The sequence below is a fragment of the Salmo salar genome, chromosome 01 (genome assembly GCF_965601325.2).
Source record: "Salmo salar chromosome 01, fSalSal1, whole genome shotgun sequence".
NCBI classification, from domain to species: Eukaryota; Metazoa; Chordata; class Actinopteri; order Salmoniformes; family Salmonidae; genus Salmo; species Salmo salar.
Genome location: NC_138291.1, coordinates 91,587,114 through 91,599,637, shown reverse-complemented (window position 1 = coordinate 91,599,637; position 12,524 = coordinate 91,587,114). Strand labels below are relative to the sequence as shown.

Here is a 12,524-nt window from a genome sequence, read left to right as displayed (position 1 = left end):
CTATATCAGATGTCTATGTGTTGTACAGTGCAGTACAGGCTTAACTACATGAACAACAGAGACAGAATGCAATAATGAATTGTATTACATTGTTTGGGGTATGTCCTTTTAAGATTAGGTTAATGGCATGGTAAAAAAATTCTGCAGAAAGCAAGTGTGTGGGGCAAGGAAGGGTGTGTGGGGTTAGGGAGGTCATGGGATTGTTTGGTGAGTGAAAGGAGCGTGATAGATCGGAAAGCCTGAGGCATCATGGGTGAATGAGCAGCCAATGGCCCTGACTGTCTCTTGACTCCCTACCATACTCCCTAGGAAGTGTTCACTTGCTCACTTGTCTTTATGAAGTGTGAAATCCCTCTTATAGATTTAAACTTTTTGGATAGATTGGTGAAAACATTGATTCCAAGGACGGCAGAAGGGTGCGGCAGGTGTGGCCACACCCCCTGGTTTGCTCACTTTTAAAGTTAATGTAAATAACTGAAATCTAGACAGTAACTGTAGGCTTATAACCACAAACATGTAGCCGTATATAATATTAACTCCTGCAGAATTAAGTATTTCATGCAGTAATATTGTACAGAAAATGTACATTTTGTCTCAGTAACAGGAGTGGAGAAATTATAATTTAATTCAGCATGTCTTGAGAGAATGTGAATGCGCGGTTAGGGATCGCAATCCTTTTCAGTGATTGACACTGAAACATAGAAGCTGACAGTATTTCAACCACATAAATGCATCCAAGACAAACTGAAATCTAATCAGAAACATAATTTCACAGCTTTTCGTTTCCTTAAAACTGGTCAAACTGATGTAATTTGGACATTTTCCACGGGAAGGATCTTGCAATTTCTCCCCGGCCCCTAAACGTCCTCACTCCACAAGAAAGCAGAATGAAAGAGAAAACTTTACTGATGACAGATTATTGATGCATTCATTCTATCGTTTTATTACATTGATCTAGTGAGCACCACTTTAGGCAGGCAAGATGTTATGACAGAAGAGAAGCTGCATGTATCTTATTATAGACAAGTTGACAAACAAATAGCCTAGCATTTAAATGCCCGAAATTAACACCAGAAAAAAACACTGTGAAAAAATATGTTAATTCATGTCACATCAGTGATCACCAGTGGTGTAAAGTACTTAAGTAAAAATACAAGTACTATACTTTACTATTTATATTTTTGACAAATTTTACTTTGAAATTCACTACATTCCTAAACAAAATAAGGCACTTTTTACTCCATACATTTTCCTTGACACCCAAAAGTACTTATCAGGACAGGGAACTGGTCCAATTCACGCACTTATCAAGAGAAAATCCCTGGCCATCCCTACTGCATCAGATCTGGCGGACTCACTAAACACACATGCTTAGTTTGTAAATTATGTCTGAGTGTTGGAGTGTGCCCCTGGCTATCTGTAAATTTTAAAAACAAGAAAATCATGCCATATGATGTGCTTAATATAAGAAATATTACATGATTTTTTACTTTTGATACTTAAGTATATTTAAAACCAAATAGTTTTAGACTTTCTCAAGTAGTATTTTACTGGATGACTTTCACTTTGACCTGAGTCATTTTCTATTAATGTAACTTTACTTTTACTCAGGTATGAAAATTGGGTACTTTTTCCACCACAGGTGATCCCTCCAAGGGAGGTAGAAAGAGAAGGATGCATTTTCTAAGTATTCAAACAGGACCAGTGTCCATCCTGAGAACAACACATTCCTAGAGAGTTCGTGTGAGATGGAGAGAGAGAGAAGCAGGGTCATATTTTTGCCCACTTTGGGGAAAATGTTTGGGATCCCTGACACTCACGCTGACGCCATGTCCTAGGAGGGTTGATGAATTGTCTCCCACACAACTGATGGATGGACGGCAGAGCAGTGTGATGAAACCTAAGCATTCCTATCAAACACCACCAACTCTCAGGTTAGAAATTCAACATAGCCTCAAAAAACACTACGTCACCTTCAGTAAAATCTGTTCCGTTCCGAACCAAAAAGCTGTCACCAACTTACTAGACTCACTATCAGAATGAAAAAGCCAACGCACCTCCTACTGAGTTCCTCCTGTCCTCACTCAAATTAGAAATAGTCTACATTTTTGGACGTAATTACCTTTTTTCTCAGAGTGACAGCTCGGGTTCAATATTGTTTTAACTACTTTGCTGGAGGTTTTGACAAACAGCTTGTGAAGAAAAGGTGGAAGGGCGGGGAGCACACCATTCTTTCTTCAGTACGTTTCCGGGCTTGATAACTTGCCTATTTTCTGTGATGTTGCCATGGTACAGTAATGCGATCCCATAGAGACCAGTGTAAATGTTGTTATTCCCAATAGAGGAAATCGAATATTAGAAGCCAGCTAGCACTATGAATAGTAAACACACAATTTGACATTCTACAAGCACAACACTGATGGGGGACTAATATGAGATCATTCTGATCATGCTAATTCATAATTTCCCTCACCAGAATGATAAATACATACTTAGGGCCTAGACTAGTTTTCCCTGGAAAAATGAATGTTCCTACACATACTATGAACCAGTTAGAGATACTTTATGATAGCTATCCCTAAAGTAGTATTGCATGTAAAGTACAGTGCCTTCAGAAAGTATTAATACCCCTTGACTTATTCCACATTGTGTTGTTGCAGCCTGAATTTAAAATGTATTAAATAAAAATGTTTCGCACCCATGTACACACAATACCCCATAACGACATAATGAAAATATGTTTTGAGAAATGTTTACAAATGTATTGGAAATTAAATACAGAAATATCTCATTTACATAAGTATTCACACCCGAGTCAATACTTTGAAGAAGCACCTTTGGCAGCAATTACAGATGTGAGTCTTTCTGGGTAAGTCTCTCATGGTCCCGTGTGGCTCAGTTGGTAGAGCATGGTGTTTGCAATGCCAGGGTTGTGGGTTCGATTCCCACGGGGGACCAGTACAGGAAAAGAAAGAGAATGTCTGAAATGTATTCATGAATGTAAGTTGCTCTGGATAAGAGTGTCTGCTAAATGATTAAAATATAAATAAATGTCTCTAAGAGCTTTCCATACATGGATTGTGCAACATTTGCCCATTATTATTTTCAAGCTCTGTCACATTGGTTGTTGATCATTACTAAACAACCATTTTCAGGTCTTGCCATAGATTTTCAAGTAGATTTAACTCAAAACTGTATACTCGGCCACATTCACTATCTTCTTGGTAAGCAACTCCAGTGTAGATTTGACCTTCTGTTTAAGGTTATTGTCCTGCTGAAAGGTGAATTCATCTCCCAGTATCTGGAGGAAAACAGACTGAACCAGGTTTCCTCTAGGATTTTGCCTGTGCTTAGCTCCATTCCGTTTATTTTCTTATCCTGAAAAACTCCCCAGTCCTTAGCAATTACAAGCATACCCGTAACATGATGTAGCCACCAATATGCTTGAAAATATGGAGCGTGGTACTCAGTAATGTGTTGTGTTGGATTTGCCCCAAACATACATTTTTGTATTCAGGACGAAAAGTTAATTGCTTTGATATTATTTTTGCAGTATTACTTTAGTGCCTTGTTGCAAACAGGAGGCCTGCTTTGAAATATTTGTATTCTCTACAGGCTTTCTTCTTTTCACTGTGTCAATTAGGTTAGTATTGTGGAGTAACTATAATGTTGTTGATCCATCCTCAGTTTTCTCCTAACACAGCCATTAAACTCTGTAATTGTTTTAAAGTCAACATTGGCCTCAGGGTGAAATCCTTGAGCGGTTTCTGTCCTCTCAGCAACTGAGTTAGGAAGGATGCCTGTATCTTTGTAGTGACTGGGTGTATTGATAGTCCATCCAAAGTGTAATTAATAACTAATAAATAAAGGTGAAATAAAAAATAAAATAAAAACTTCACCATGCTCAAAGGGATAGTCAATGTTAGCTTTTTTTTGTACCCATCTACAAATAGGTGCCGTTTTGTATTTTGTTTAGTATTTATTTTTTATGTTTTAGGGGGTTGATCAGCTTTAATATTGCAGATAGATTGTAGCTTCCATCACTGTAATTGTCTGCATCATTTCCAATCTCCCATATATTTTTGGGTAAATATACAGTATATATACTGAGTGTGTATGATGAGTGTGCAAAACTGTCATCAAGGCAAAGGGTGGATCTCAAATATATTTTAATTTGTTTAACACTTTTTTGGTTACTACATGATTCCATATGAGGAATTTCATAGTTTTGATGTCTTCATTATTATTCTACAATGTAGAAAATAGTAAAAATAAAGAAAAACCCTGTAATGAGTAGGTGTGTCCAAACTTTTGACTGGTACTATACTTATCTTTTTAAAATATATTTTCCTTTATTATTTTCCACTAACCGTACCACCCCTCCCCTAATTGGAGTAACACAATGAACAATAACACTTAGGCTTCTACTTCCAGCTGAAACATACTCTACACATTTTACAGTCACAATCTATTTTACAATAGTTATATTTTCTTTGTTTTCTAGTCGTGTCCTTCCTCTTCCCTTCTTTGTAAGGCATTGGACACCCTCCCTGGTGTTTGTGGTTGAATCTGTGTTTGAAATTCACTACTGAGGGACATTACAGATCATTGTATGTGTGGGGTACAGAGATGAGGTAGTCATTCAAAAATCATGTTAAACACTATTATTGCACACAGAGTGAGTCCATGCAATTTATTACGTGACATTTCAGCTTTTCATTTTTAATTAATTTGTAAACATTTATAAAAACAATTCGACTTTGACATGATGCGGCATTGTGTGTAGGCCAGCGACATAAAATCACAATTTAATCCATTTTAAAATCAAGCTGTAATGCAACAAAATATGGAAAAGGCACTGTATGTGCTCCCTTGTGATGAGAGATGGACAGTATGTTTCTCACAACAATCAGGTCTTTCCATGACACTGAATACCAGGAAAGAGGCTGGCAGTCTGGGCTCCTTCACAGTTTCTTTCTGCCCCTGTTGTTTGCAGAGCCAGGTCATTCTACTGCTCAATTCCCTTGAGCCCAAAAGGAGTCAATAGAACCACTAATTAATTTGAGCTGGAATTGAGTCATGGACTGTACTTTTCAATTGTATGAATTTCTCCTATTGAAATGAGGGAGGTTGGCATGTCACAACAGTTAATAGGACTACATAAATAGATGTCAGATTTTGTTTAAAGTTATTTCCTTCAGATTTCACACATCTAAAACATCTGAAAGCCCAGCAGTTTTCTTTGAAGTGAAAACACTCAGGAATGTCTCTTAGCGGTTAGCAGTCAATGACTTCCTTATCAAATAATGCCAAGTCGCATTAAGTGATAAGCTGATTGTTCTATCTGTTAACAACACCATTTACCTTTCTCAATGTCACAGCCCCAACCAGGAGGTCAAATAGGCCTGTCGTCAGGCAGAATGGAGCTAAAATGTTGGCTTGATATTGTCCCTTATTGGTTATCTATTATTATTATTATTAGGACCTTAAGTATTTACTGACTACATTGCTAAACAAGGGAAAACTCTGAACTCTAGTTGTAGCCTATAAGTAGGGTAAGAGTTTCTCCTGGTCTGGTCATGTGGTTGAGAAAAACCCAGGATCCTACACGTATCATTTCGTAGCCATTCTACATATATGCCACGTGCCAAACTCACTGACTGACGCAGACGCTGCTCTATTACACTACTCTATTTAGCTACTTAATGAAAATCAACCCCATCACCTACAACCCTTACAAGGCATCTAAAAGGGGGAAAGTTGCTCATAGCAATTTGTTAATAGTTTGATCAATATGAGATTCACTGTGATGTAAATTCAGAGAAAGAGATAACTTTGCAGTTACACTGAGACTGGTTTGGTCTACTGAGGTCACACTGAGATTGGTTTGGTCTACTGAGGTCACACTGAGACTGGATTGGTCTACTGAGGTCACACTGAGACTGGTTTGGTCTACTGAGGGCACACTGAGACATGAGGTTTGATCTACTGAGGTCACACAGAGACATGAGGTTTGGTCTACTGAGGTCACACAGAGACATGAGGTTTGGTCTACTGAGGTCACACTGAGACGTGAGATTTGGTCTACTGAGGTCACACAGACATGATGCTTTATCTACTGAGTGCACACAGAGACATGAGGTTTGGTCTACTGAGGGCACACTGAGACATGAGGTTTGGTCTACTGAGTGCACACAGAGACATGAGGTTTGGTCTACTGAGGGCACATTGAGACATGAGGTTTGATCTACTGAGGTCACATAGAGACGTGAGGTTTGGTCTACTGAGGGCACACTGAGACATGAGGTTTGATCTACTGAGGGCACACTGTCTTGTTTTACATCTTGGAGCATGAACATGTTCCAAACAACAATAAAGAAAATCGAACAAGGGGTCACACTCAAAATGTTATTCATCAAACTCCACAACTCCAGCAATTTCAGCGTCTATATCTTGACAACAATGAAAGCTTTACTCTGGCCCCTGAGAGGGGAAGAGGAGAGAAGGGTAGCAGATGGAGGGAAAGATAGATGTGATGGTGGGAATAGTGTCCTCCCATGTCAGTCTGTTTGTTCAATGTGTTTGCTGCCCTGCTCTGTAACGCGTGAGAGAATTCACACCGTCTCGCTGACTGAGGCCAGTCTCACTGACTATTGCCAGTCTCGCTGACTGAGGCCAGTCTCGCTGACTGAGGCCAGTCTGAGCAGCAGAGGAGGAACCATAGAAATAGAGTAGGAACAGCTCCAGACTTAATTAGAATTCCTCAAATGGACATTCCCCATTCTAAACCAATGTTCCGGACGCATTTGGTGTTCCATTTTGTAATGTTAGATTCAGTTGGCTAGAAACACAAACTGATCTGCTACCAGGCTATTAAAGTTCTATAACACTACAGAATAAACATCATTATCATGAAAAATACCTTATATTTGACCATTTTCTGTGGATAACAGCCACTATAAGGATAATGTATATGTGACATGGACACAGATGAAACCATTTGTTGGCCTTATCCACCCAGCAGTCCATCAGCTACTTAATGGATCATAAAAATCTGGGAAAATGGGTCACCTCAATGTCTCCAGCAGCACTTTAACATAATGGGTGGTGAGTCAGCACCAAGAGAGGGAATAACAACCTGTGTCTAGGACTAATGACAGATTCATTACAGTGTATGTATGTATGTATGTATGTATGTATGTATGTATGTATGTATGTATGTATGTATGTATGTATGTATGTATGTATGTACAGTTGAAGTTAGAAGTTTACATACACTTAGGTTGGAGTCATTAAAACTCGGTTTTCAACCACTCCACAAATTTCTTGTTAACAAACTATAGTTTTGGCAAGTCGGTTAGGACATCTACTTTGTGCATGACACAAGTAATTTTTCCTACAATTGTTTACAGACAGATTATTTCACTTACAATTCAATGTATCACAATTCCAGTGGGTCAGATGTTTACATACACTAAGTTGACTGTGCCTTTAAACAGCTTAGAAAATTCCAGAAAATTATGTCATGGCTTTAGAAGCTTCTGATAGGCTAATTGACATAATTTGAGTCAATAGGAGGTGTACCTGTGGCTGTATTTCAAGGCCTACCTTCAAACTCTGTGCCTCTTTGCTTGACATCATGGGAAAATCAATAGAAATCAGCCAAGACCTAAAAAAAAGATTTTTGACCTCCACAAGTCTGGTTCATCCTTGGGAGCAATTTCCAATCGCCTGAAGGTACCAAGTTCATCTGTACAAACAACAGTACGCAAGTTTAAACACCATGGGACCACGCAGCCATCATACCGCTCTGGAAGGAGTCGCGTTCTGGCTCCTAGAGATGAACGTACTTTGGTGCGAAAAGTGAAAATCAATCCCAGAACAACAGCAAAGGACCTTGTGAAGATGCTGGAGGAAAAAGGTACAAAAGTATCTATATCCACAGTAAAAGGAGTCCTATATCGACATACGCTGAAAGGCTGCTCACATGGAAGAAGCCACTGCTCAAAAACCGCCATAAAAAAGTCTGACTACGGTTTGCAACAGCACATGGGGACAAAGATCATACTTTTTGGAGAAATGTCCTCTGGTCTGATGAAACAAAAATATATAAAGACCATCGTTATGTTTGGAGGAAAAAGGTGGAGGCTTGCAAGCCAAAGAACACCACCCCAACCATGAAGCACAGGGGTGGCAGCATCATGTTGTGGGGGTGCTTTGCTGCAGGAGAGACTGGTGCACTTCACAAAATAGATGGCATCATGAAGGAGGAAAATTATGTGAATATATTGAAGCAAGATCTCAAGACATCAGTCAGGAAATTAATGCTTGGTTGCAAATGGGTCTTCCAAATGGACAATGACCCCAAGCATACTTACAAAGTTGTGGCAAAATGGCTTAAGGACAACAAAGTCAAGGTATCGGAGTGGCCATCACAAAGCCCTGACCTCAATCCTATAGAAAATTTGTGGGCAGAACTGAAAAAACGTATGCGAGCAAGGAGGCCTACAAACCTGACTCAGTTACACCAGCTCTGTCAGGAGGAATGGGCCAAAATTCACCCAACTTATTGTGGGAAGCTTGTGGAAGGCTACCCGAAACATTTGACCCAAGTTAAACAATTTAAAGGCAATGCTGCCAAATACTAATTGAGTGTATGTAAACTTCTGACCCACTGGGAATGTGATGAAAGAAATAAAAGCTGAAATAAATCATTCTCTCTACTATTATTCTGACATTTCACATTCTTAAAATAAAGTGGTGATCCTAACTGACCTAAAACAGGGAATTTTTACTAGGATTATATGACAGGAATTGTGAAAAACATAGTTTAAATGTATTTGGCTAAGGTGTATGTAAACTTCCGACTTCAACTGTATGTGTGTGTGTACTAACCTAATTCTCTGGAGACAGGGGACACGGAAGCAGTCTCTCCTATCTTTGACACAGCGTCAAAGTACGCCTTCCCAGCAAGAGTCATCACTGTGAGGAGACAAACAAACACAATCATATGAATGGATCTCCTCAATCTCTACATGATACCATATTCAGCCCCTTGCGCCAGTCGTGGCTAAGTGTTTAAAACCAGAGTGTAAATGTAAGCTTGTTACTGTATCATATGAGACATCTAATTCACTTTTGTTAAAAAATTGGGACAATAAATCACATTTTGTTCATATAACCCTTGTTTATAACAACATTCGTCACAAAGTGACAGTAACCAGAAACCTCTTCACAGATTGCCTTGACTAAATCCCCAAACACTCACACTTGTCTTTTCCTACTAGCGCTGAGTTTTCTGATAACTTACTACGACTGTGATATGTGGTTGTCTCCCCTAGCTATCTGAAGATGAATGAACTAACTGTGATATGTGGTTGTCTCCCCTAGCTATCTGAAGATGAATGAACTAACTGTGATATGTGGTTGTCTCCCCTAGCTATCTGAAGATTAATGCACTAATAACTGTGATAAGTGGTAGTCTCCCCTAGCTATCTGAAGATGAATGAACTAATAACTGTGATAAGTGGTAGTCTCCCCTAGCTATCTGAAGATGAATGAACTAACTGTGATATGTGGTAGTCTCCCCTAGCTATCTGAAGATGAATGCACTAATAACTGTGATAAGTGGTAGTCTCCCCTAGCTATCTGAAGATGAATGAACTAACTGTGATATGTGGTTGTCTCCCCTTGCTATCTGAAGATTAATGAACTAACTGTGATATGTGGTTGTCTCCCCTAGCTATCTGAAGATGAATGCATTAACTGTGATATGTGGTAGTCTCCCCAAGCTATCTGAAGATGAATGAACTAACTGTGATATGTGGTTGTCTCCCCTAGCTATCTGAAGATGAATGAACTAACTGTGATATGTGGTTGTCTCCCCTAGCTATCTGAAGATGAATGAACTAACTGTGATATGTGGTTGTCTCCCCTAGCTATCTGAAGATGAATGAACTAACTGTGATATGTGGTTGTCTCCCCTAGCTATCTGAAGATGAATGAACTAACTGTGATATGTGGTTGTCTCCCCTAGCTATCTGAAGATGAATGAACTAACTGTGATATGTGGTTGTCTCCCCTAGCTATCTGAAGATGAATGAACTAATAACTGTAATATGTGGTTGTCTCCCATAGCTATCTGAAGATGAATGAACTAACTGTGATATGTGGTTGTCTCCCCTAGCTATCTGAAGATGAATGCACAAATAACTGTGATAAGTGGTTGTCTCCCCTAGCTATCTGAAGATGAATGAACTAACTGTGATATGTGGTTGTCTTACCTAGCAATCTGAAGATGAATGCACAAGATCACAAAAAAGCAAGCAGCAGCACAGTGGCAACAGGCAAGGACCAACTCTCTTGAAGGAAGACACCTTGAGAGGAACCCGACTCAAACCATCCTCCATTGACATGTTCTTACCGGCTACAGATTTCTCATAGTTCTTCCCCAAATTGACAAGGTTCCTCAGTCCTGGGTTCAACTGCTCCATCACATTCTGCAAGAGGGGGAAAAACAATATAATACCGGCAGTGAGTGTAACTATTCTTCACATCTTTTGTTTCAAAAACACAATTTTTATCTCTTGTTGTGGAGTGGATACACAGAGACCAATAATAAGTTAGTAAACCATGTGACGTTTCTAATAAACAAATCCGAATAAAGGATTGTCTCATTGTCATCATAAATAAAGTGTTTAAACGTTTGTGTTAATTCTATAAATAACTCCAAGCTGAAATAAAACATTTTAATCATTAACACGATCTTTCACAATTTACAACTTTGTGGGAGCAAAGTCATACACAAAGTATTTGCAGCAACAGGGCAGATTGAACCAAACCCAATCCCACTCGTACTCAAATGGCCCACAATAAAATGCTGTTCAGGACTGTAGTCCCTGTTTCAAATCCCCAGGCACACCCTCAACAGAACAATGAAATGCCAGGTATGCATTAGGCCTAGTTGCGCCATGCCAGATAGAGAGAAAACAGGAGGAAGAAAAATTAAAACAGAGAGAAACAGGTTTATCTTCAGCTGAAACTGTGGAACGTCATAGTCAATGTAGAATTTGTGTTTCTGACACTTCTGACTTCACATGCAGCGTACTGAACTGGTGGGGTTTGCTTGACGCAAGTACACCAAATGGCCTTATAATTGATGAACTAACAAGAATATATGGATTATTGGACACATTTTAAATTGACAAATGACAAATTGTTTTTTTTCTCAGTTATTTGGAAAGGCAAATGTTAGGCCTACTTCACTGCGCTTTTTCGCTCTCACGGGCGAGTCACAAGTGTACCCGTGCTCTCACCATACGCACTGTGCAGGTTTATGACCATATTTTGGAATGGATTTATGTATCTCCTATAATAATAACTGGTTGTGCCCTAAAACTGAAGCCAATTGGAGCCTACTGCTATTGCCAAAGGCGACGATGGACATTGGCCATACGGAAACCATGTTGTTATAAAGGTGGAGAAATGGGGAGCTATGATGATGAGAACATAGCCTAACAAAAAGCCTGCTTACCTTGTATGTACTTTCGGTCAGCTTATTCACATTGTCATGATCCCTAGACATGTTGGCAGTTATTTCTCAGTCTCTACAAGATGGAACAACAAAAAACAAGCCAAACCAAGAAAAAAACCCAAAGCAAATCACTCGAAGTCTATATAATTCCTTTCAAATCCAAGGGTGGGCTGTTTAATTGTTCCAGGAGTAGTTTACGCTTGATGGCATTTCTCACACCTTGCATGTACACGTAGAGCCGAAACGCAACTGTTCGCTGGTGGCCAAACAAACCGGCATTCACCGCTGCGCTGACAGCGAAACAGTCAAACTTCACTGTGTGTCCGCGGGGCGGGAGGCAGAAACCGTGGTATCCGAGTCGTCACTGCTTTAGTCAAACCAAATAATTAGGGTTGATAATTATAATGATAATTCTCCCTGACCAAGACGGCTGCCATTTACTCCTATTCTATAACTTTGAGGGATTATGATCACATAGTCCCTCTAGTAATTTAATAGGATATTTATGAGTCAAGCACTTTCGGTGCTGTGGTTTTAGGCAGATCATCAACTCGGAATTGACAATAGGGGTTGGGCGCTCACTCTCCCGGGGTGGTTCTTGTTATTGCATTCGGATTCATTTAAATCACAGTAGACTTACTTTAAAATCAATTCACACCCCAATTTGGCCATCGACATCAGTCTCATGTAAACACCGTCTGGGCCTAATTATGTTGTGGTTAATTGCTGCTTGTTGTAGGGAAAGGGGATACCTAGTTAGTTGTACAACTGAATGCCTTCAAATGAAATGTGTCTTCCGCATTTAACCCAACCCCTCTGAATCAGAGAGGTGCGGAGGTCTGTCTTAATCGACATCCACGTCTTCGGCGCCCGGGGAACAGTGAGTTAAGTGTCTTGCTCAGGGGCAGAAAGATAGATTTTTACATTGTCAGCTCGGGGATTCGATCCAGCAACCTTTCGGAGAGAAGACAACGTTGTTTTATAGGGAATA

At 39.6% G+C, this 12,524-nt stretch overlaps 1 protein-coding gene across 1 annotated transcript in view; it reads right to left on the bottom strand.

Moving 5' to 3' along the window:
• Positions 1-12,153, bottom strand: part of LOC106609807 (BAR/IMD domain-containing adapter protein 2-like 1) — a 67,099-nt gene extending 54,946 nt beyond the window's left edge. Inside the window, exons 1-3 of the mRNA XM_014208834.3 lie at positions 11,534-12,153; positions 10,424-10,499; positions 8,896-8,982 (exon numbers count right to left, since the gene is read on the bottom strand). Coding sequence (XP_014064309.2) covers positions 8,896-8,982; positions 10,424-10,499; positions 11,534-11,584 — 214 coding nt within the window. The 5' untranslated portion in view covers positions 11,585-12,153. The remainder of the gene's footprint in view (positions 1-8,895; positions 8,983-10,423; positions 10,500-11,533) is intronic.
• Between the last annotated feature and the right edge of the window lie 371 nt (positions 12,154-12,524).